Source organism: Siniperca chuatsi, linkage group LG17, assembly GCF_020085105.1.
Source record: "Siniperca chuatsi isolate FFG_IHB_CAS linkage group LG17, ASM2008510v1, whole genome shotgun sequence".
NCBI lineage: Eukaryota > Metazoa > Chordata > Actinopteri > Centrarchiformes > Sinipercidae > Siniperca > Siniperca chuatsi.
The window spans coordinates 17651237-17676810 of NC_058058.1; the positions used below are offsets into that span (position 1 = coordinate 17651237).

General features: G+C 39.7%; 2 protein-coding genes across 8 annotated transcripts in view; one reads left to right on the forward strand and one right to left on the reverse strand.

Moving 5' to 3' along the window:
- kcnh8 (potassium voltage-gated channel, subfamily H (eag-related), member 8) overlaps positions 1 to 24747 on the reverse strand; it is a 51444-nt gene extending 26697 nt beyond the window's left edge. For 2 of the 7 annotated variants that reach the window (XM_044172175.1, XM_044172173.1), the window contains exons 1-6: positions 24480 to 24745; positions 9289 to 9522; positions 5350 to 5481; positions 2316 to 2443; positions 1040 to 1277; positions 722 to 879 (exon numbers count right to left, since the gene is read on the reverse strand). In XM_044172175.1, the coding sequence (XP_044028110.1) occupies positions 722 to 879; positions 1040 to 1277; positions 2316 to 2443; positions 5350 to 5481; positions 9289 to 9522; positions 24480 to 24555 (966 nt within the window). In that variant the 5' untranslated portion in view covers positions 24556 to 24745. Of the gene's footprint in view, positions 1 to 721; positions 880 to 1039; positions 1278 to 2315; positions 2444 to 5349; positions 5482 to 9288; positions 9523 to 9648; positions 9688 to 18178; positions 18368 to 20309; positions 20419 to 24479 lie in introns of those variants that run through there. The other 5 variants (XM_044172177.1, XM_044172171.1, XM_044172172.1 and 2 more) reach the window with 5 other exon arrangements.
- The window catches only part of satb1a (SATB homeobox 1a), a 30914-nt gene continuing 24125 nt past the window's right edge, over positions 18786 to 25574 (forward strand). Inside the window, exon 1 of the mRNA XM_044172181.1 lies at positions 18786 to 18910. The gene's annotated coding sequence lies outside the window, so the exon portion shown is untranslated. The remainder of the gene's footprint in view (positions 18911 to 25574) is intronic.

Genomic DNA, 25574 nt, shown 5'->3' on the forward strand with positions numbered 1-25574 from the left:
TTCTCTAAATTACAGGCCAAAAAGCAAAAATGTCCATACCAATCAAAACCTCCCTATAGGGTAGTGCTTCCATTGTGTGATATCATTCAGCCGGGGACAAGACAAGAATGTCTACCTAATTGCTCCACATCTCTGTTTCTTCCTCCATTCAACTATTCTTAAGGGGGCCATGTATTTGACTCAAGCAGAACAGAAAAAGGTTTTAATGATGCAGGTTTGATTGTTTTCTCAGTGCTTGTACAGTTGGTGGAATCAATCCACAGAATCAAAGAGGCACTGGAGCAGTGCTGGAAACACTCCATACAATCTATTCTTATGAAATGTCAAATGTGCTGGAGGTGTTGCACTTTACAATGTGCCAATATGTTGACAGGATTAGAGAGTGGGTCTCTGATGCTGGGCAATCCATCAATCATGAGGTTTTTAGTATTCAAAGTCATGTTCTATTAACTTATACTTATATTTCCTTATTTATTCTTTCTTTCATGTTTCTTTTTATTGTATTTATTTCATCTTTTCAGAGAATTGTATGTGAATATAAAATATTGTTTGGATCTAATATTTATTTGATCATTAAATCAAAGATTTCTTGGAAGTCAATAGCACGAGCGACAAACAACAAACAACAAAACACTTGAAAACAATGTGAATGTACAGTGGCTCACTGATAATGTTCTATATTAAACCCTGGGGGTTAAGCAACAAACCAATGGCTACTCACCACACTGACTTTGAAGGCATAGAGCAGGTCAAAGGGCAATGCGGCCACCAGGTCGATGATGAACCATGTGGTTAGGTAATGGATGCAGATCTGTCGAGCCTCAAAGATCACCTGGCCTGACTTGCTGACATAAGTTGTGCGAAAATTAAAAACAATGTCTGGCAGGAAAACAGAAAGAAGAACAAAGAGAGTTGGGGGTTTGGTTATGGCAAATGCTGGTTATTATAAAGTCTTAAAAAAGTAATCATATTTGTACTTAAATTAGATCAAATAGATTATAAACTGTGTAGTCCTCAGTTCTTCAATTCTGCAACTAACCTATGATGAACAGTATCTCCACTGCGATATCACTGACAGTTGTGCTGCGGGTCAGGTCATCATCATCACCGATGAAGCACACATTGTAGGGAACCGTCACAGCAACATAGAATGTGGCAAGTAGAATCAGCCAATCCCAACCAGCTTTGAATGTGCTGAAGTGAAGTAAGATGAATTTGGACTTCTTGGCATCTGCTACCTTGTACTCTGGCAGAGCAGGTGGATCCCCAAACACATTCTGGACAGGACAGGATAAGAAAACACAAGTGATACAGTAGCAACAACCTGTGACATCCACTTACTTTGTCCAACCCATCATGGAGTCTGCAGTGAAGAAATGCACCCAATGCTAAACCAAGATGAGGCTAGCACACAAAAAAATGTAATTAAAAAACATAAACCAGCTTTCTTTATATAAAGCATTTCCAGGTTGATTGTCAAATAGAATCTCAACAACTGTTATCATGCAGGAATACCTTCAATTGTCAACCTAGCTTGTTAACTACAAGAAACTTAAGCTAATGCTATTTTTGCCACAGTTAGGACAAAAATAACCTCGTACGGCCCACAACTTTACTGTTTTGGTACACTACCACTCTCATCAACCTTGTTTCTAGCCACAGCAAGCAGTTTAAAAAACGTTGGGTATGCTACAAAGTTAGCGACTAGCTACAGTAACATGCTGTAGTGGAGCATTTAGCAGCTAAACTGCCACATATTTCCCCCAGGAGTTGGTAAACACCAAAACATGAATAAATGAATGCTAATGTTGCTCTGTGTCTGCTGGAGGTGTTGGCAACCCTTTGCTACAAAGTTTGCCATATCAACTTAAAAGATAATAATATGGCAATAAAGCTTGTTGTGCAGCCCCAAAAATCAATGAATGCATTACACTTAAGGTTAGTGAGAGCCAGAGACATTATAGCTAGCTAGACCCATTATGTCTTTAATTCATTAATTTTTTTTAGACATTTGTACTGTATCCTAATGTAATATCCGTTTTTCTTCTGGTCACAAAACATCTTTGACAAAGTAGTATTCCTGTAATTAAATCAACTGGGATCAAATTGATGCTACAAATAACTGGTGTTCTTGCTCATTTAAAGTAATCTGCAATAAAGAGCATCAGTCAATGCAACACGTTTAATGGTGCTCCCTGCCCCTTGATTGTGTTCGGTGTGTTAATAACAGCAGTGATCTTCTCACTTCCCATATAACAGTCCGTCCCCTTCATCCTTCATCATGTTACATCCTGCCCCATTGTTTGAAATGTCACCTTGTTGAGTTTAATCTTGCTCTTCTCTCTGCTGTGGAGGTGACCAGAAATGTGGTAGAGCACTGTACTGCTCCGCAGACGAGCTGAGCTGAATGGAGAGCCTGTTTTCACCCTGCCGCGGCGTCGCTCTGTAAACACACACACACACACACACACACACACAAGTTAGTACACATCCCCCCTACAATACTTTACCCCCCAAGGTTAACTCCTGATGACTGAATCAGTCATTATGCTTGATGAAATACATAATATTCTGTCCTGAATAGGAAAACATGAATATGCAACAGAAGGATGTGTCATTTCTGAGCAAATTGCACAATTTCTGAGTGAAGTGGGGAAAAAAACTGGGTATTTACTGTCATTTTGCTTTTGTAAATGTCAAAGAACATGTGTTACCTGTTCTGATTCACATTATTCAGCCATAAATATTGGTTGATGATGTCTTATTGTGTAAACACTATCTCCAGCAAAACAGCGCAATTTTCAGCTTTGATGAGTTGCTGCTGGGGCAGAGAGGCAGTTAAGTATAGTATGGTAGATTTTCTATTGTCGATTGCCACTGGAGTGGGTTTGTGTGTGCGCTTGCTGGTGTGCTTGTGTGTGTGTTTCTTCTAAGTGCATTGTAGTAGTAGATAAAGTAGATAGTGCAGGACTGACGTGTTCAGACCAAGGAGTTGGGTAATAGGAGAAGGCACTTTATTTCGCTGGGTTATAAGCCCCATTTTCACTGCTGTGAACCCACAGGAAAGGACTAAGGCCAGATTGGCTTGAGGGGGGATAACGGCAATAACAAACCTGGAGAATAGAAGTGATAACTGCTTTTGAGTGTCCTTTGGAAAGTGTGTGCGTTCTATGGGTGTGATGTGAGTGTGTGTAGGGACCCCAGACGAGCAGAACAGACAGGGCCATCCATAACGCGGTGCAGCCTTGGGGGACGCGACACGGCAGGCGCACAGAGACATGCTTATTTTTAGCTCTAATGAATTTCCCTCCACTTTTATAGCCATTCTTGTGAGGGTAGAAGGGGAGTATAGGTGGGGAGGGGTGGGTGTTGTGTATAAGGGAGGAAGGCAAAGGCACGTAGGGCAGACAGGGGAGGTGGGAATGGATATACTGTTAAAGCAGCTGGAATAGATGAGAAATGGAGGTGATGGAGAGAGAGAGAGAGAGAGAGAGAGAAGTGAGGAAAGGAAAGGACGCCAGAAAGCATAAAACAATGCTGGGAGTGAGATTTTGCCCATGACAGAAAAAGGAGAAAATAGAGAAGATGAGGAGAGGAGACTGTTGACGCCAGAGATTGGGTTTCCCTCTTTTGCACCCACTGTCCACAATGTTCAGACAGAGAGCTAACTGGGTCACATCCGGGATGTCCGTTCGTCCTTGAAAGGCTTCCCCAGCATGGATGGAAATGCCCCATTGATGTCATAGCGTCTGCATATCTCCAGGTTGTTTATATTTATCATTAAGCAGCTTTTTTTGTCCATAATCATTGTTAAAATTATTTGTACTTAATTACTTAAAATGTACTAACTCTTTTGCACTGGCTTAAACATACAAAACCAAGCACATCCCTTTCTACATCTGCACTGAGCATGACATCAACATGCAAATATTTTGTGAGATTTATACATATTCTCATTTAAATGAACTTGTCAGAGCGAAACCCATTATAGTGAGATCTAAAGGCATGCTGCATCAGCCTCTTTCTTTTTCTATGAAAAGCATTTCATTATGTGGGAAAAAATAACTTTGTTTTCTGCTTTGTGTTCTCTCTTATTTACAGTAATGAGAGTAAGTAGGCAAATCCAGGGGAGGCAGGCCTGAGATGAGAAAAGTCAGTTTGCTTGCTGACTTCACAGACACACACACTGACCTTCTATCTTGCTTTGTAGGCTGCTTATGGCTTTAGTTTAGCTGTTGCCCTTAAGGTAATCCTTTGAGGAAATTGATTTTGAAGGCAGAATTTGCAGCTTTGTTTCCTTTAGTTGCTCTTTGTATTTACAATGATGACTATAATTAAAAAACTGAAATTGGAAACGTGACACCTCACCTCAGGTTCTTATAAAGACTTCGAAGCCCTCAGCTCTTTTACAAATTTTCTATCTGAAAGTATATCACAGCCAATGCTGCCCCTTTAGCCTTAGAAAAAATATTTCACATGGTTTCCTAAATAGATTCCAAAATACAGGACTATAATTACAAATATTAACGTGGATATCACAAAGGTGTGTATTTATAATTTAATTATCTTTTTTGGCTCATCATACTGTAGATTTTCAACAAACCTTTCTCGCAAAAATTATTTTATATACTACTACTTTCCAACGACAAATACATTTGGAAAGACATTCAATGCCACCTGAATTAATGAGGAAATTATTTTAATGAACATTTCTGCCACGTCACAAAATGTTCATACAGAACATATGTAAATGTTCATTATGTTTTCCTACAATATCTGCTCTTTCTGGTCAAGGTTAGGGAAAGATTGTGGTCTTAGTTACATAAAGAAAAAGTCAACAGTTTCTTGAATCACGAGACAGGATATGTTTTCTTTATTAACAATTATCCTGTGTTTTTGTTGAATAACCCAACCCCTGGTCTATTTGTCAGAGTTCTGCACTTTGCAGCCTGCCATCCATCCCAACCATCTACATAAAACTTGTGTGCGTTATGAAAATGTAGCACTTACTCTATAAAAAGGTTGCTACTCATCATAATCCAGGCAGCAATTACGTTTCCCTTAAAACATATTTGGCAAAATAAATTAGCAGTATATAAATGTAGTTTTAAGGAGACAGTGTGGGTTTGAAACAAACCACAAACCTATTCTACTGAACACAGATGGCAGGTTCCTATAACTGTGTCAAAAAACTTCAAGCAAGAATGAAGTGATGGTACTGTGATCTTACTACCCTTTGGTTGGCGAAATCAAACTAACACTCACTTTCAGCACATGGCAATCATACAGATTTTGTGTTGCAAATGGAGGCTGACAATACACACCTCCTACATACATACACATACTGACCTTCCTTCTTGTCCTCTTGGATGGTTTTGGCTTTAGTGTCGGTAATGTCCTTGAATGAAGCCAGAAAGAGCACCACGTCTCCCTTCTCGTTCTTAATTGGCACAATGTCCAGCAGGCACCAGAACAGAACAGCTGAAAGGGGAAAACGCTCTTATTAACACTTTTATACATGATCTCTGATTATACTCTAAATGGATTTACAATGAATGTGTATAACCAGTGTGTGTGTGTGTGTGTGTGTGTGTGTGTGTGAAACAGTTTCACAGATTCCCAGACTTATTAGTAAGCCTATCTACAGTTGGAAGTCCCTCGGGAGAAGAAGAGCCTTTAAATAGACCAAGTCCCTGTTCCCCAGGCACAGCAAAAGATGAACCCATCTCTGAGGTCCCATCTCCTGCTAAATAGATTGCTTTTCAGAGGAACTGCAGGTCAGCATGTGTGTTTCTGCACCGGTGTTAGTGTGGTTGTGCTGATTATTGTATCACTTTTATAAGCTTGATTTATCAAAGAGTCGTTATAGGACATTGATTATTTTATGGTTTAGAAAATGTATATTAAGTATATTGCATCATTATGTGCATAGGTGTGCCCTCACTTTATGTTTTTAATACTTAAAGCTGCTATAACCCACTGAGTTTTATCACTAAACTCTGCAGGTCTACGGAGCATTTTCGCGTCTTTAAGCTCATTGTTTTGATTCAGTGCCACTGCTCTCATCAACCTCGTTTCCACTAGCTGGTGAACATAGTGGAGCATTTAGCAGCTAAATAGCCAGATATTCTTCTCAGGAGTTGGTGGTGACCAAAAAAACAAAACAAAAAGGAAAGTGAATATTGGACTTATATTCACCATGTGGCCAGAAACATGACTCCAAATTAATGCTAAAGTTGCATCATGTCTGCTGGATGTGTACAGTGAATAGGCAGCTTTTTTCTAACAAGTTCTCTTATTAACTTTATAAAGGTGCTAATATGTCTGTAGTGTGTTTACAGCTTGTTGCAGTGCACCCAAGTGGCCAAAAAACCAATTATTTCAGGTTTAAGTTATCCAATTATGTCAAACGTAACTTAGACTAAATCTTAGCTGTTGAGTGGGTTGCCATGACATTTGGTACAGACATTCATGAGAGGATGATGACTTTGGTAATTCCCCTTGCTTTTCATCTTGTGTGCCACCAGCTGCTCAAAATGTCCAGCACTTCACTTTTTGACAGAACATCTCTGAATTCTCATCAACCTCAGCTGTACTTGTTATGTAATACTAACATGAATGCTAACTTGCTAATGCTGGTGCATATTGCATATCACACTATCACACTACACTGTTTTGCTAAAGGCACTGTGAATTGGGACACACTAAAATAAAATTAAGCTGAGCCAAATGACAACATTGGCCTGAGCCTAACAAATCTGAGATGTTCCAAATGGGCCACTCCACAGAGGAGACATCTTTTCAATTTGGGTACAACATGGCCTTTCCTCTGGCACAAATTTTGAATTTCTTAAAGGATCCTCACATAAGAAGAGCATTACAGCATCTCAGGGGTTTTAGTCTTGTTAATGGTAATTAATTAATCACATCAAATTCAGTCTAATCCATATCATGCTGTGGCATATGCATGACGGTGTCACTAATGTATTGTTTGGCTGGTAGTTTTATTAGATGTAGGGTTATTTTTCATGTTTCATGTTTTCCTCTTTGATAGTTTGATTATTTAATGAATTCCTTATTCCTTTCTCCTCAAATTTGTGTTGCATAGATTTTGTCAAGATGAAGGTCTTCAAAGCAGAGGTCATGGTGTACCTTTCATTCTTCTCTGTTTAGTGACTAGAAATGAATTGCTGATTAAGAGGGATTTCCCACGGAGTTCCCTCCCATCACTCCCACTCACTAAATCTTCCTTGCCTGGTGATGACTCAATCACAGTATTTTTGTCTCTGCGTGTGTATGTGTGTGTGTGTGTGTGTGTATGTGTGTGTGAATATCTGTATGCATGCGAGACAAAGCAGCACTATCAAGCACACAGTGAGAGAAAGAGCGTCCCTGATTGCGAACACGCAGCTTTCTCTTTTCTCAGGCTGACAGACAGAGGACAAACTGAGTCAATCAGCTAAATTTACTTTCAGGACTCTGCTGTGACAGACGGAAAGAGAGGGATGAAACAATATAAAAAGTCTGAGGCAGGGAAAGGAAAAGAAGCAAGATAAGTATGAGAGACAGACAGACAAACTAGCACAAACAGTACTATGTGGAAATGGTAAGGAGGTGGGAGAAAAAGAAAATTGATGGTAAAATGAAAGGTAACAAAAAGAAAGTGAAAGAGAACAGAAGAGAAAAGGAGATTGAGGGGTGTGACAGGAAATACAACAAAGAAAGAGACAGAGTGGGGTAGACAGTCACATCTGTGATGGTATTAGCAAAGCTGTGTCTATGCAAACTGCACTGTGTCAATGACTAAATCTGCTTAAAAATCACTAGGTCCATTTAGTAGCTGTTTTCTCCCATTTGTTGTTGTGCAATTCAAATATGTCTAGTGTTGCCTATTAATGGCTTTCCCCCTGGTTAGAGAAACAATTGACCCATAAGATCTTAATAGGTAGAATTAAGAGTTGGCTCTATGAGCTAGTTAGCTACCTAGCTACATTAAGTCGACTTTCAAAAACAACTCTGAAATTGACATATTTCTTTGATCAGTGTTAAAAAAAATTGAGTAAACAGCTCGTAGCAACCGCTACCACTTCTGTGTGTCTGAATCAGAAAATTATGTTGGTCGGATAGATACCATAGATATCACTAGTCAGTGAGTGGTTAGGGCGAAACAAATCAAAATAACCCCCTCCCAACAAAGAATTAGCAAACATGAACACAATGTCACGCTGAATGAATACAGTGAAACGAAATGGCAATTCAGTCTGATTATCAGGTGATAGGTGTGCCCAGTTGTCATGGAATTGAAAGTGTTTAGCATTTTAAATATTTCTTCATGTTGGCTCAAAAACTGAGATTGAAAGGTCAAAAGGGTCAAGAATGAACAGAATTATCTAAAGCTCCAGAACAGCTACTAAATGGGCCTAGTAGTGAGACTATTTCATTAACATGTTTCCAAGGTCAGGAATGAACTTCTCAATCCTTACAGATGTGTGGTCTCTGCAGAAATGAGAAAGCTTGCAGTGCTGATATAAAAAATAAGTGATTTCTCTTGAATTGTAACACTGCAATCTACTGCAAGACAGAACATGAAGCATAAAAAGTAAAGAAAACTCTGCAATAACCATGCAAGGGCACATGGCACCATCCCACATCACAGCAAGCATGTATCCACTGATGTCTAGATGTGCTCATTATTTTCGACTCCATTTTGTTCACTGGCCAGCTGGCTAATCAGCGAGGCACACACCAAACCATATCGCACCAGGGCTAGCTATTGAGCTCAGTGTAATTGAAGGAGACAGGGTTATGACAGCTATGAAAGTTTAATGTGTCTCAGCGTTAAATAATAACTGGGGGACTTTTGTGACTGATTGCTTTGTTTAATCACCTTTTAATGAAAATGGGTCAATAAAAAAAGTTATACATCCATTAATCCAGCCATTACTTCATCTATCCATGGGTCCATCTATGCCAATTTAAATGTGGCTTCTTCAGAAATAGCCACAGAGAACTGCCATCTCATTTATGGAAATGAACGGTCAAAGTCCCACATGGTAATCGCTCTGTCTGTGCACTCTCTGATGGCTTTCTGTGCTTGTCTGTTTGCCTTGATTCCAACACTTAATTGGTAAATGGTAGAGGGAGGTACAGAGTCTGTGATTTATTGTGAATAGGCATGAGCACAAAAGAGCAGCAAAAGCAAATGATAAATGAAGGGAACAAAGATGACAACAATTGAACAAACAACTCAGACAGAACTAAAAACAAAATTGGTTTTCCACTGCTTACCTGTCTTTTTGTAGAACATGATTTCATCCTTAAACTCCTTGCGCTCCTCCAGGGCGTTGTCAATGCTGTGGATGATGCTTTCGCTGGTCTCTGGCCCATACAGGAACTTACAGGCACAGCTCTTCTGCATGACCTCGGCCCGGGAGAAGCCTGTAAGCTCACAGAAGCCATCAGAGCAGTAGACGATGGGAAAGCCCTTCGACACCTGTGCATTGGCCAGGATGAAGTTGCTGTCTGCAGGAGAAAAGGGAGGAAGAGGCAAGGTGAGAGGAGGACAAGGAGCTGAGGTACTGACATTATTCTTTTTGAGGTTGTGGGGTGTTGGAGTTATGGTAGAATAATTTTATTTTTCCTGCTTACCCAGACTTAGACAAATTCAGGGATGTCTTTTTGATGTCCCTGTATAGAGTTTAAAGGAATAATGAGTGAGTTTAACCTAGCTTAGCTCAATTCCCTCTTAAAAGAAAGAACATACATAAACTTCCCCAAAGGCTGTTTAACATATCTTCACACTGAATGTAGTTACATAAAAAAATAACATCCAATGTGTTTTTCTGACTTTAGGCAAGAAGGAAAAATATTAAAACTCCCCACAGACCAAACTATAGTTTTAAATTATTTATTATTTTGCTCCTTCAAGAATTGCTGGAGGTATACCAATCCCTTGACAACCAGAGATCCATAGTACTGCAAATAAAGTATAAATATCATTAATTAACACTGGTAATAGTAATTAACATTACCAAGAGAGCTTGTGTTTTTAAACTTCATTTGACTAAGCATGAAACCTCCTATAAATGTTTTTTTGGCCACTTGGGAGCAGCACAACAAGCTGTAAACACAACACTGACATATACTGTATCGCCTAAGTTGATACAGCTAAAATTTCAGCTAATAGTAAGTTCAATATTCACTCTCTTTTAGCTCTGTGGTCTCCACTAACTCCTGAGAAACATATCTGGCTCTTTAGCAGCTAAATGCTCCACTATGTTCACTAGCTAGTTTCTAACTTTCCCTGTCTTTGATAGGTAGTGTACAGTGGGTTTATCAGAACTTTCTGCTGAAAACAGCTGCCTGCAATTACTGAAAACGTTGATGAGAGTGGTGAGAGTGAACCATAAATTTGCAGGCTGTAAAACCGAAAACAGTGAGCTGAAAGATGCTAAAACACTGGTAAAGCTAAGGGGAAGTGCAGAGATGGGTGATACTTCTCTGTGGGTTGGTCAGAATGAGAAACACCTTTTACATTACATGTAGTCATGTGATCCATTGTTATCATATATCGTTATTATATATTGTTATTATAGATATTGATGAGAGCAGCTTTGGTGATTTTTTTCAGCAACATGGAAGCTGGACATGACTACAGTTTCCAACTGAAATTTAGCCAGCTCTAGGACATTGTACTGCCAACACTCTGGCTGTGAGATCACTGCTTTAACCTCTCAGCTCCCACCACCACTTTTGAAACTTCAGATAATAAAAATGGAAGCAAATTCAACTGGTCAAGGAGTGCCCCTCTGGCTGTTATACTGAATCGCTTTCACTAAAATGTGACTTCTAACACACGGATACAAAGGCTGATGGGATCCTCAGCTCGTGTAGATGAAGGCCTGTGTGGTCTGCAACATGAAGGTCATTTACCCAATAAATGACTGATTTATCTGCAAGCTGAAGAGCAATGGAAACAAACTGTTAAAACTCATTCCTTTGTGTCAAGAAACTGACCCTGAATTCATAATACTTTTAGTGAGAGTGCAGTAAAGAGAGGTTGTGTGTTAAGGAGAAATGTTGGTAAAGAAAAGAGTGAGAGAAAAAGCAGGAGCGGAGAATCAGTGGGGAATGTGCTGGAGCGATGACAGATAAAACAGAATCATATTAGTGCTGAAGTCCATCACAGTTAATAAGCCTATTTGTGTCTAGCTCTAAATACCTGGTTGAAGAGGAACAGCTGTTTATACCTGAATCCATCTATTATGGCAGAAAAACACACACACACCCATCCACACAAACAAACACCCACAGTGCTGATGTAGCGCAGAATGATGCTGAGCTGTGCTGATGGACAGCTAATGTTTACAGTACAATGCCCATTATACAAGACAGTGGACTACTGCGGTGTGGCAGATTCTATCATGTGTGCGTGGATGTAGGTGTGTGTATTTGTGTATGCACTGCTGTAATTTGATAAGCAGTCAAACCTGCTCAAACTAGCCCCTAAGTCTCAAACCACACACACACACACACACACACACACACACGTATTTAAAAGGTACATGTAGCATTACCAAATTATTCCCAATATAATCACAGTAAATAAATGAGTCTCGCGCACATTAAGCCACACACTCATATACACAAACACACAAAGCAACATGAGCATGTTTATAATCATTGCTTGAGACATCCTTCAAAGCGACTTGTTTCATTTACATTTCATTACAAAAATCAATTTTATGCATCAATAATTCATTTTTCCACCAACCCTGATGTTTAATTGTTTTATGTTGCACTCAGGCTTTGTTGAAGGAAACCACCTTAGATTTGAACTGGGAATACAAAACCCTTGTATGCGTCCCTTTAGAGGAATGAGCTACATGTTCCTTGTTATAATCCCATTCAGCGATCAAGAATTGCTTCTGCACGCACTCCGGCACTCGCTAAAAATTGTGATTCATGTCACTTTCAGGAATGCGGGGAGACGTTACCCTAAGATTATGTAACAGCGAGGATAATTCTGGTTTATAAAATCTTGAGTATTATTTTCATTATTTCTGTTACTTATACTCAGCAAAGTATTTGCTCAGATCTGGGAACATAGCAACATTGCAAGTTTAGCTAACTGGGGTTTGAGGCTGGCCATACTCTCATACATTTTTGTTACTGTCAACAAATCCCACTAACCCCAAAACCAACATGCGTTAGTCCATCTCTCAATAATTTCTGACTTCCCCAGCCTGTCTGTGGCTCTCAGCCCCAAGCCCATTTGTTCCTGAAGGCGTAAATCTTTAAAAATGGGTCATAAATATATACTTTCATTACTAATATATACTGAATAAAATGGCTGGGAACTGCAGTTTTTAGCAAAAGTTGCTCAAACAGGACTAAATTGTGTATTTGTTGGGGACTATTTGGTGCTCTAGTGAGTATTTTCAACAGCAGCAGAACATTGTATTTGGGTTCAGTTCAAAATAAAGCTACAGTACCCATGTTCATCATAAGAAAGGAAAATGTCACCCCAGTTCAACAGTGGAGCTTATTTATCAGAACTTTATTGATCCCTGAGGGGAAACTTATGTGTTTTTAATAGTTTTTGCACAACAATGGATGGTCTATGTCACAAAGAAATAATAACAGGCTTTGGCTACACAAACAATATTTGTTAGTAGGATAAATTCATTGTTGTTTTGGTCTTTCCTGAGATTTGTTGACAAAAATATAGAATATCACCAGACTTATCCTTTAAAGGATAATAACAATTTATAGCAACTTGGTTCTTATTTTCAATGTTTTGGCCATCAGTTCAATTGGTTATGATATGGTGTACTTAGCAAAGTAATTATAGACATCTGGGAAACACTGGGGAATCCTTAAATAGGTGTTCTGACAGTCATACAGGTTGTAAACAAGCCTTGTAACCATTGTAGCCAGATTATACACCACTTTATTTGGAGATAAAATCGAAAGTGAACATACCTGAAATGTTGGTAATAATCCTTCACTGCACAGGGAAACTGTGTGCAACTGCGATAGATGTTTCCAATGGACAGTTTGGGTAATTATTTTACAGTTAACCTCCATTTTTTCTTCCAAACAATTTGGCTAACCTGGAGGTTTGTTTAAAACCTGTCTCTCACTACTCTAATACTACTACTACTACTACTAATGTTTCTTGTCCCATCTGACTCCTTTTTAGCGATGTCGCTGGGTTCCAACATCTCAGCAGTTAACTTGGTTAGTACAATCTTACAATTAGCAAAAGGAATGATGATGACCAATCTATGAAAATAAAAATTACAAAAGTTGTAATAAACTGGAATTAGGCTTTAACAGTGTTTTTGGAATCATAGTCAACATAGATGAATAAAACGCAGTGACAGTGATACCCATTCATGAAAGAGAAAAACACAACAAGAATGTAATGTCAGCTGTAATACTCTGACTGCGTGGTTCAGACAGATGGTCAGAGCGGGTCTCAGCATTGGGACCGGCTGTCAGACGTGAAGCCCCTCAGGCTCGGGGTAAGCAAGAGTGAGACCGACAGGGCTGCTGGCCTCTCAGGGAGCCGGAGCAAACGCCTGCAGCCTGTCTGGTGACAGCTCCCAGAGCACGATCGGATGGTGCTGACATAAAACTAATGTTTACAGTGAAATACATACTATGCTGTGTTTAACTGTGGATTACTTTGGTTGGATAGAATTGACAGATATGTTGCATATTGTTTGAGAATACTGCATGTATGTGTATATGCTGACTGCATACCAAGCAAACACTGGAGTGACATACTGTATCAATACATTTCCATATTGCAGATAATTGTGTAATAGTGATTTAACCTGATACCTAGTTCATGAAAGCTTTTACATGCACTGTGAAATGGGAGGGGCTTAGTTGAGAAAAGGGGATGTCACTTACTTCCATGCACCAATCAGGATTTAGCAACATTTAAATCAAAATGTAATGACAGCCGTGGTGTTGTTGCTGCCGGACTGCTGTCAATCAAATCTGATCAAACCACACCTACACAATCCTGATGAAGCTTTTTTTAAAACTTAAACTTCAACTGGTGTTTATTTAGTCATTGAATGCTGTAGAGAAATGCTTAAAACCAAGTTTTCAGGAGCATTATGAATTGTTTAATAAATTGTTTCTTTGTCTTTTCATAATCTCAGCAAAAACGGTTGACACAGAACAGGATTACCATTTTCTTAACCCTCTTAACTATCCTTCCTTTTCTCTAACTTCTCCTCCTTGCTCCTACTGTCCCACTTTCCCTGGCTCCTTCCCTTCCTCCTTTGCTAATGCACCAGCAGTACGCCCCCTTTCTCGCCTCCCTCCACCCTCTAATATTCCTACCTTTGCTCCCTATCACTCCCACTGTCCTTGGCTCTATCCCTCCTTCCCTTCTCTGCCTCCCCTATCAACCTTTGCTCCCAGCTGTTCTTTATGTCCCTCCTACCGTTTTGGATATCTCTGCCTAATTACTCTTCATCTCCGCTCTACCCTTGGAATTCCACAAGACTATCCCCATTTTCCCCGATCCATTTATTTCCTCTTTTCACTCTTTGCACAAGTTCACCTTCTTCCCCACCAACTCTACAAGAGCATCATCTGTCTACTTTTACTATCTTTCCTTTGCACCCTGAATCTCTGCTGTAGGAAAAGCCTGAATCATCTCTGAATCATTTTCAGATTTCATCTCACTGTTTTCTACTTCTCCACCACCTCCCCCTTTGTCTCATTCTTTTGTTCCTATTATTTTTTAACTCTGGATTCTCTCTCCACTGTCTCCTCTTCATCACCTCCCATTTCTCTACTACATCTCTCTCTCCATTTTGAATTTATTTTGGCTAATTGCTCCGGTGTTGAAGCTCATAGATCATCTCCCTCATGCTAACACTACTGCATGACAGTTGCTGGAGAAACCCCACAGGGACACGGAGAAGAGGAGGAGTGGAGGGGGAAAGACAGAGAAAAAAGAAAGAGAGGGAGGGCAGAGGAGGAAAGAGGGCAGGGAGAGAAGAAAGAGAGCAAGACGGAAGAAGAGAGAGATGGTTACAGAGCCTTCATATGCAATAAAAGTCAAATAGAGTGCCTTGTAACTGTTGGTGAATGAATGTATTGTAAAGCATGTGTGAGCTATTAATAAAATATACTTCCAACTGTGATTTCACCATCAAAACACCATCAAATATCTTGAAAACTATTAGATGGACTGCTATAATATGTGGTACAAATATTCATGGTCCCCAGTGAATAAATCCTAAAAACTTTGGTGATCCCCTGATGTTTCATCTAGTGCCACCAGCAGGTCAAATTTATCGAGTCACATATATCCACATCTACTATGGATTGGCTCAAAATTTTGTACCAACATTCATGGTTTCCAGAGGACAAATCCTCACTTTGGTGATCCCCTGACATTTTTGGAACTGACTAAAATATATTGACCATTGGATGGATTGCCATTAAATTTGGGTGATTCCTTGCCACAGGATGAATAGTGAGAACTATGGTGATCCTCTGGCACAGCTGTACTTTGTGTTTAGTGCTAATTAGCAAATAACACGCTAAACTAAGTTGGTGAATATGGTACAACATTACACCAGACATTTTACTCAAAGCACCACTGTGCCTAAGTACAGCCTCACAGAGCTGATAGGATGGCTATAGACTCATCTCAACAACAGGGGCGCCAGATCAGAAAACACACATATGGGTCATTTTTAAAAACAATGACAAACAACCTGTTATGTGGTTCAGGTTGGAGGACTTGCTGCAATTTACTTTCTCAGCAGGTCAGTGCTAGGTGGGTCAGAGGAAAATCTAAGGCATAAATTGCAGCTCTGCTAAACAAATGGAACATAGGAAAGGAGGTGAGTGTGTGTTCGTGGTACCGTGTCCACACACTGCTTTGTCCCAGATGTGTGGTTTTAAACACACTCACAAATGCTCTGTATTCACATTCACCAGCTCCTAGACAGCCCCGTGACACCACCTAGAGTAACCCCTGAGCTATTTACAGCAGAAAAATTCATGACGTGTAAGCAAGTGTGAGGAAGCAATGGAGACGTAGAAAGGGAGAGAGAGATGCAGAAACCGTCAGAGAGGCACAGCAGGAAGAGAAAAAGATGGATGGCAAAGCAGGTGAGAAAGTGAAAGATGAGGGGGATGTGGAAAGGTAAGGGGAAGAGAAGCAGAGGCTGAGAAATATACCGAAGCAGACAGATGCGGGTGGGAAAAGGACGGAGGGTGATAGGGTGACGTGAAAAGTTGAAAGTAAGTGAGATGGGGCTGTGAGAGGTGAAATGATGAAAGATGGAGATGGAGTGTGGTGAAAATTGGCAGGGAAGTGGAGAGATGGATGGAAAGACCTTCTCACCTCTTTGCCAGAATTCATGCCAGCCTCTAAGAAAGCAGCCACATAACTACAAAAAAGTCACTCTAGAGTTGCCATAGTAACCACTGACACACACCATAGCAACCAAGGTTACAACTGTACAGTTTGTCTTAGCAATGGATACTGAATCTAGTCAACACACTGGATTATGAGATTAACGTCACATAAAGGTCCTGCTGTACTGTATCAATGTATCAACAAATTGTAGGTTGTGTATCAAATATTTGTATTTTGTGTTGAAGTCAGAGCATACACGCATACTGGGCACGCATGCACAGACTCACACAGCCACACAGTGGTAATCCTCTCACACTGTATAACAGAGGAGAGAAAATCATTAGACAAATCCACAGCCTTAATCACTTCTGTGGCTCTTTATCATACAGTCCCCCAGGCTCTCACCAACTTAAACATTACACCAGTCATTACATTCCTGTAATTTGCAAGCCCGCCTCCTTGCTTTTTTTTTCTCTATCTCTCTTGGACAGTATCTTTTTTACCCTCCATTGTCCCTCTCTGCATCCTCATTTCTGTCATAGCCTCTCTCTCTTTCTCACAAAATCCAATCCTCTCATTTGAAAAATTAATTAGTCTAAAAATGGCCGACTTGGCCAAGACTTCTGCTGGTGAAACCCTGTTTGTCGATCGTCTTGGACAGGCCATTAGAGACAGTGATTAGGGGAGGAATCTTGCTAATTAGGCAGTTTAACAAGGCAGAACGTCCATGGTGACAGAGAGGCTCTCATACAGAAGTCCCAGAAGTTTGATGGAACAGACGAGGTACTCGCCTCCTTTAAGTTCAGAGTAATAATCAAGTCAAGTGACCTTACAGTAAGGACAGCGTTTGCCTGCTGAGTCTGTACTGATGATGGTGGCTGACTGTGTCCTCATAACTGAATACTTTGTCAAAGCCTTGTTAAGGCCAGTGCTGGGTTGCTATTAATTCAAAATGCTAATTTACATTTTCCACACTTAGCAGATGCCTTTAGCTATGTTGGTTTACAGTGAGTGAGTACGTAGACACTGAGGATCTTGTACAGGACATGTAACTGATGAAGTTATAGGATCCTATTTCTAATTAATACAAGTTAAAGCATGTTCTCTTGAGACATAGACCCTCTATATGCTACATGCCCAGAAACAAACTATCTGGTGAAGCATTTAGCTAAAGCGCCAGATATTTTTCGTAGCCGAGTGAATATTGGACTTAATTTGTCAGGTTGCCTGAAACACAGCCTCAAATGAATACTAATGCTGCTTCGTGTCTTCTGCTGGATGTGTCAATAGGCAACGTTAGATGACAAGTTCACCATAAAAACATTAAGGTGATATGTCAATGTTGTGTTTACAGCTTATTGTACTGCCCCCAAATGGTCAAAAATCAATGAATGCAGGTTTGAATAATATAAAAAGTAGAATGAATAGAATAAATAATAATTCATGATACAAAAATGTCTTTCGAATAAACAGTGTAAACTTTTTGTCCGGTCAATGAGAAAGCTAGCTAGCAATGCCAACTGGTAGCTAGCTGGTAGTAAACCAGTTAGCTTGGTTAAGTGTTTTGGCAAGGTGTGTCACCAAACTTTAAGCACTACTTATTTCACGAGGATGCATGAATGAATTTTACTATGCCTCTTTCTGGGGCAGTAACATTACCTCTATAAATTAGAGCGCCACAGTGAGGAACCGGAAGTGAAAATCCCATTCATATTCTTAATAGAGGATTTTGATTATTATCCAAAATGTCGTAACTGTCCAAAGTAGACTTACCACGAGCTATGAGATTATGAAACGATGGTATACGATCCTGTAGAAGCCACACGTCTGTATGAAATCAACTTTGTTTTAAGAAAAACACGTTTTATTCGCGATCTCATGGAGAAGTACTACACTACCCACAATCCTAAAATGTTACAGCGACGTCTCTGATTGTTGGAGCTAGCTGTTACCATGGAAATGTTTACCACGAACGCGAACCCGCGAACGGCTAATGAGCTTTTCCTTAAACTTTATTTACACAGTTAAAACTTACAACATGTTTAGCTCGTATCTGATCTATATCTTAAAAGAATGACACCAGATCATTTATCCGTATATGCAGTCGAGATGTTGACAATTGCAACAGCACTACAGTGGGTAGAAGAGTTACAAATAAAAAAGGTTATTCTTTGTACAGATTCGTGTTATGTCATTGCAGTCATTTACATTTCACAGTAGGCAGGATATAGTTATAAGATATATGAAACGCTGCACAGATTTAAAAATATGAACATTTTGATAACATTTATGTGGATACCAGCTCACAGAGGGATTAAGGGCAATGAAATTGTGGACGCAAAGGCTCTGGAGCATGAGGAGATCATGGACAACTCAGTAAATCTGAAGCAAAAGGAATAATCAAAAGAAACATCACTAAAGAGTGACAGCATAGCTGTGATACAGGAAACACAGGACGACACCTTTATGCAAGCAAAGCTTGCGAGCAACTTAACAAAGCTAAAGGTAGGACATACCAGACTTAATAAAACACTGCACTTAATAAACAAACATCCCTCAGGATTATGTGAGCACTGTCAAATAGAGGAATCAGTGGAGCATGTAATTCTTCACTGCTAAAAGTATTCTCAAGAACGACAAACATTAAAGTGGGAAATCAGGAAGCTTAGAGTGGAAGAACTGAGTCTAAAAAATATATAATATATATAATATATTATATTTGACATTGGGTTAAGGAGGCTATTCCATTATTTGAAAGAAGCTGGGCTGATCAAAATATTTTAGTGATCAGTGAACTTTGTTTGGGGGTTTTTTTTGGGGTGTCTGTTTTTATTTTTATTTGTTTGATTAAGGAGATAACTCTGGTTCACACGCCAAGATAGTAGGTGGCGGTAATGCACCGTAAAGCTGATTGCCATCCGCCATAAAACGCAATAAAGAAGAAGAAAAAGACTTTTAGCTTAATGAGTTAACTAGCAGCTACCACTGAACTCTACGTTCGTTTACCACAGAGCAACCATTGTTTCCCTTTCTGACATGCTGCCTTTTTTTAAAAGAATCACTACAACACTATAATAATGACAAATGTTAAATTCAAGAAGAAGCGCGCTACTATCGTTGGGTTAGAAGTTGTTGGAAAGTCTATGGAAAGGTATCATTTGCAATGGTTTATGGGATCTTAACTGACTCTTAAAATAATTACGTACACAGTCTTGTACCTTAGCCTTTTTTCCGTTTTCCATTTTTTTTGCTCCGAATCAAATGTTTTATGGTCACGATTCATCTCGTAGTTGGTTGGCTTGGTTCCAGGCTTAAAACTCTTTATATAAGGATTTTCTGAAACGTCAATAGTGTGAATGAATGGGAAATTCACTTCCGGAACCGGAGTCGTTAAAAAAGTGGGCGGTCACTGTTGAGCTCTATACGATTTCATGAAAAAGTGATCCTCTGTATTTTACATTGTTCATTAGGATACAGCACAGCTCCATCCTTTCTGTTAAAAAAGTCTTTATATTAAATGGGCTTTGTAGAAAATGGGAACAGCAGTGCCAACACTGAGAGCCCCTCTGGACCCTGCAGCACTACAGTCAATGATGATTGATTACTCCCTCACAGTCTCATAACTGCACTCATTACTTCTTTCACAGTCATTCTCTATCTGAGGACAACATTAGACCTGCCTTTTCATAAGTTAGCATAATCAGATGGTAAAATAACAATGCACCAAGTGTCTATTAAGGGAAATTAAAAAGTTACTGATGTTTTTGACAATGTATGACAAATGTAATCCTGGCTAGTCCCAACAAATAATCCAGGTTATCTCTACTTTAATACTCATTTGGGTATTTCATTTAAACTCATTGAAACATGTGTGTGTCAGCATGTGGTCTGTGGTCTCTCATACTCAGTAATTAGCTCCCTCGGTCTTCCTGCAGGTCATAAGGTTGCTGGTGAGACTGAGCCACAGGGACAGCAAAAGTATATCCTCTTGTCTTCCCTGAGACAGCAGGATCTGATAATGACGGCTACTTCTATTGTGTGCGATACTCGGATGAGTTTTTAAACATTCACCTGGCAGCAAGTGGTAATCACGATGTGGGATCCCACAGCCACTTTTTTAACAGCTTAATTAGCTGTGCTGCATTTAAAGAAAGTTAATCAGTGAAGAGGAAACTTCTGCTTTACTACCCTTATGCTCTAAGACAGAGACAGCTGAGCACACACACACAGAGCTACACACTTAAACACACATACATAAAGTTCTGTGACACAAACTAGCAAAGTGCTGAAAATGCTGCACACTTTCTTTTTTCTTCTTGCTCTACTCTCCTCTGTGGCTTTGTCTTTCTTTACACACATACAGATCCTCTCTCTCTCTTTCATTCACATACACACTTAAACATACCAACTCAACACACAGCTGTTCCAAGTCTTGGCATCAGTGATTGTGACAGTAATTATCTGCATAGTGGAGGTGGAACTAGTGTGCGTTGAGAGCTAAAAAAAAAAAAAGCTATCTGGAAGAATGGTGCAGTATGGGGGACATGCAGCACACACTAGGAGACAGCCCTCTGCTACAACTGTACCACCAAACCATCTGCTTAATTTGGCAGAAGGACAACCCAATACATTCTCCATTGGAGGCCATCATTGGCTGATGGAAAGTCAAGTCAGCAAGTATTCTGAACTGGTGAACAGACTGCAGCAATGACTTCAGTTCAGAGGTATTAAGTGACAGTTATCCAGAGAAACATATGAATGCATTTTAACTGCACTTCTGTGACATGGCTACCTATAGGGAAGGCCAAAGAAACAGGAGATCTTAACTCTTTGATACATAGATAAAAAGGTAAATGAAATTATATACGTTTAATTTTAATCGATTTTAGCAAAATGTTGTGACTATTATTATTTGTTATTGTTATTTTGAATGTGTTGTGATATATTTTAGGTCATGTTGTTTTTCTCAAACAAAAATATATGTAGAGCTGGAACTATTAGTCGATTCATTATTTAATAGGCAACTATTTTGATAGTTGATCAACCACTTTTTAAACTAAAATGCCAAAAATTCACTGGTTCCAGCTTCCCAGTTGTGAAAGTTTGCTGGTTTTCTTAGCCTTCTATGATATTAAACAAAATATCTTTGGTTTCTGGACTGTTGGTTGAACAAAGCAAGCAATTTGAACAAGTCAACTTGAGCTTTGGAAAGTGTGGGATTTTTAAAAAATATTTTCTGACATTTTATGGATCAAACTAAGCTTAATATAGAAAATAAACTATTATGAAAAGTTAGTTAGTTGCAGCCCTAAATGTGCACACGCTTCAAATTAGTACACTATTTGCTAAGTGATAATGTGTGATTGTAATGAGCAGCACAGCACCAGTGATGGACTGGTGGATAAGTCACCTGGATGGTGCACTGTTGTAGTGATGACAGAAGGTGTCACAGCACTCTCACACATCCCTCACAGTGCAGAGCTACAGACAGATTCTGTTATTTTAGTTACAGTATGGGCAAAAAGGGTCACACTGATCCCAACACAGTGATCAGAGGTGTCTGTGTCTGTCAACCAATAAGGCGACAGAACACACAGTGAAACACACAGACTCTGTTGGTCTTTTGACATGTCGTGAACTGAGCTGTGAAATGACTTTGTTCAAAATAAACAGCAACTTGCCCCAAATCAGCTGTGGGAAGCTGCTAGTTCCTTCAAACATGGAAAAATTACTTAAAGCCTTAAACATTTTATGACTACTCTCATCTGAGCTATTTAAATGAGCAGGCAGGATGCATTCGGTGTCTTCTCACAGCTGTTAATTGAATTTATCCTGAAAGTTTTCTTTCTCTGAAACCTTTACGTTATGCCTTGGGACACCTCAATTTATTTAAATAAGCCTGAGTCTGAACATGGAAGAAAATCTCTTTCTTTATGAGCACTTATAAAGTTTAATCCATTTTAAAGGCCACCAGTAAATGTAAAAAACTTTTCTCTGAGTACAAATCGGATCAAGTTAAAGACTTGCCTACTTTCACTTTCATCCATTTATCATACACTGTTTCCAGGTCTGACCTGCCCGCCCCAGGCTTTGGATGACGTCAAAGGGATTCACATAGCAGTGAACCTAGCACCTCCCTCATATTTGCTCCTGGCTAGGCCATCAGACCCAATTTGTTCCGTCAAGCTCTGCTGCCTCTAGTCTGCCCCATCTTGCAGTTCAAAACCAACGCTCATTTCCTCTACCTCGCAGCTCAGCGGCAAGTCACTTGTTTCAGGCACAGTACCTCTCCAGTTCCCTTGTGTTAGAGCAGAGCTCAGCCCATGCAGCTGGATGTATGTTGCCACTCGATATATAGCCTGCTCTTACTCATACAGTGGTGCTCAACTGAAGATGTGGGGACTGAAATAAGGATAGATGTCTGTGGTCATTATAGTGCCTCTTTGAGCGGTATGAACATACTGGACAATATGTAGAATATCCCAAACAGCGGGGTCAGGTGGGGAGTTTGGGTTGGAATCAGTCACTAAATGCAGGATGTATTGTTATCATTAAGGTCTATGATAAGGATTTTAACAATAAGGTTGTAGTGACAATTTTTTTTGCAAATTTCGAAACACCAATGATGACACAAAAGGTTCTGTTTGTGTGTTTTTGATAAATAAACAATATACAGCACTAGCCTCCTATAAATATAGTATGCTGTACTGACCCCCCTCTAATTAGATGCACTATGATACACTGATACATAGAGCTTCGATTAATCGATTAATCAGTTTGCTAATCGACAGAAAATTGATCGGCAACTATTTTGATAATCAATGCCAAAATGCCAAAAATTCAGCTTCTCAAATGTGAAAACAGTATAGACTGAATATTTTTAGGTTTTGGGATACAGGTTGGACAAAACAAAACATTTGATGACATCACATTGGTCTTCAGGAAACTGTGATAAGCATATTTCACAGTTTTCTGATATTTTACAGACTAAGCGATTAATCGAGGAAATAACTGGCTGATTACTCGATAATGAAAATAATCATTAGTTGCAGCCCTACTGATACATTATAGTAACTATCTGAATCAAAGAGCAAACACAGTTTCTAAACCGAGCAAATCATTGCTTGAAGGAATGCTTGAAGATGTGCATAGCTGCCTAAACAAAAGGGACTAAGATGAAACTCTTAAAAGCCGGAGCATGAGTTGGAACTGAGTAGAAAAAGCGAAAAGCTTAGAGAATGGGAGTGGAGAAAATGTTAGTTGTAACACATTGCTGATTTCTAAGAATTTTCAAAGAGAACTAGAGACTGTTCATTAAGACTACTAAGATAAGAGGCGAGAGTTGAGACAAAAGTTGTCATTTAGAAATGCTTGTGTGTGCCTCAGCCCGGGGAAAGACTTGCTGTAATGCTGCCGCCGACCAATTAATTCTGACAAATGCGACTGCTGGTCTCAGACCGGCGGGAGGACTCCCAAAGAGCAGAGATAATAAAGATTAACCTCAGCGAAAAACGATGTGTGGACCACTGAAACAGGTTGGATTTATTCAGGTGTGTTCACAAATATATGTAACAAATACATGACACATGGCTGCAACTTGTGAACAAGTCGTCCAAATGTGTGGTGTGTACAGTAGCGCCCAGTTAACCCTTTGTAGCTGTCCGCGGTGCTAATTTCAGCACCGCGGACAGCGACAGCCTCAGCCTGCTAATTGGGAGCTTCTCCGGCTTTCCTTTTCTGTCTGGTCCTGAGACACGAAACAATTTTGAGTTACCTTGAAGTTAAAGTCTATCTCAGCAAACGCAAACGAGCATGAGACATCTAGTGCCCTGACGTGTGCGTGTAATTAAAAGGCCATTCGCATCAAGGACAACAAAAACCGAGATGCCCCTGTTCTTTATTTGATTTCTGCAGGTGTTAGGCTTTAAGCTACTCAAGGATCTGCAGGAAATAGGCTGCAGCCTCAAGCTCCTTCTAAACCAGAGAATACAAGCCAGCCAAAAACTTAAACCCAAAACTATTATAGCTGCTAAAAAGATTCGAGTGTTTAAAAAATAATTAAAAGCAAACTTACGAGTGCCATCAAACCGTGTGGCTATAGTGTCCAGAAACGTGTTCTGCGGCGCTAATAATCCCTTCATCACAGGCATTTTCCCTGCTTGATATCGAAGTCCCCATCAAAGTTACTGAAGAGAAGGTGCAAGTCGTCCAAATGTGTGAGGTGCTCCCATTTAAGCCGATGAACCTATATGAACAAGGAGCTATCCGGTCAACTCAGCACAATGCGACCCCTAGTTGGTGGAGAGTGCACATGATGCGCGCACCCGTGTGTCTGGGGCCTCTGTTGCGTGTGTAAATGACAAGAGAAGATGAAGTCCACAGGTGCAGTTCAGGTAATAGCCAGGATCGGCGAGAGAGTGAGACTCCCTGTCAGCGATGCCATTATTATGCCGTTGGATTCAATGATCATCTCTCCACAGCGCGCAATGGAGGGAGACATCAATCACTCGCAACAACAACTGTGATCAAAGCGTAAATGGGGGAGTTTCTTAGTGTGGAGACACAGTGACATCACAAGTCAGAAAAATAACTTTTATAAACATTTATTTCCCCCCCCCTTTTTTCCTCTATATAGCGTCTTATCATCGCTTTAATTAAAGTAAGTCATGGCTTTATATCCGTATTATATTACATTAATTAATAGCTCAATCGATAGCTCAATCGATGGAAATCCCATTAAAAGCAGTGCACATGAAAAATAGTTTTTATATATCATTGTTACCTCTGACCATGTTTCATGATATAGTACACTCTATGGCAAATAAAATCATGGAACGAGTTTAACAGTTGGTCTGTAATAAAAAATAACAAGGTGCAAAAAAACGTGAAAAAAGACATTATCCAGTTTGTCCAGACATTATGCAAAAGAGACTGATTGACTGACAGGACGGGAGGGAGAAAGAGACAGACAGAAAGGAAGGAAACAGCATGTCTTCCTCCCATCACCCCAAACCAAAAGTAATTATGCACAGGACCTGCACTTCCACAGTCTTTAATGAATAAAACTGACATAAAATACAGTAGTTGCACAACAGATAATTGCTTCCCGAGATGCATGGCTCATTTACATTGTTGTGTTGGTAGTCTGACTATCAACCTGTCCACGCTG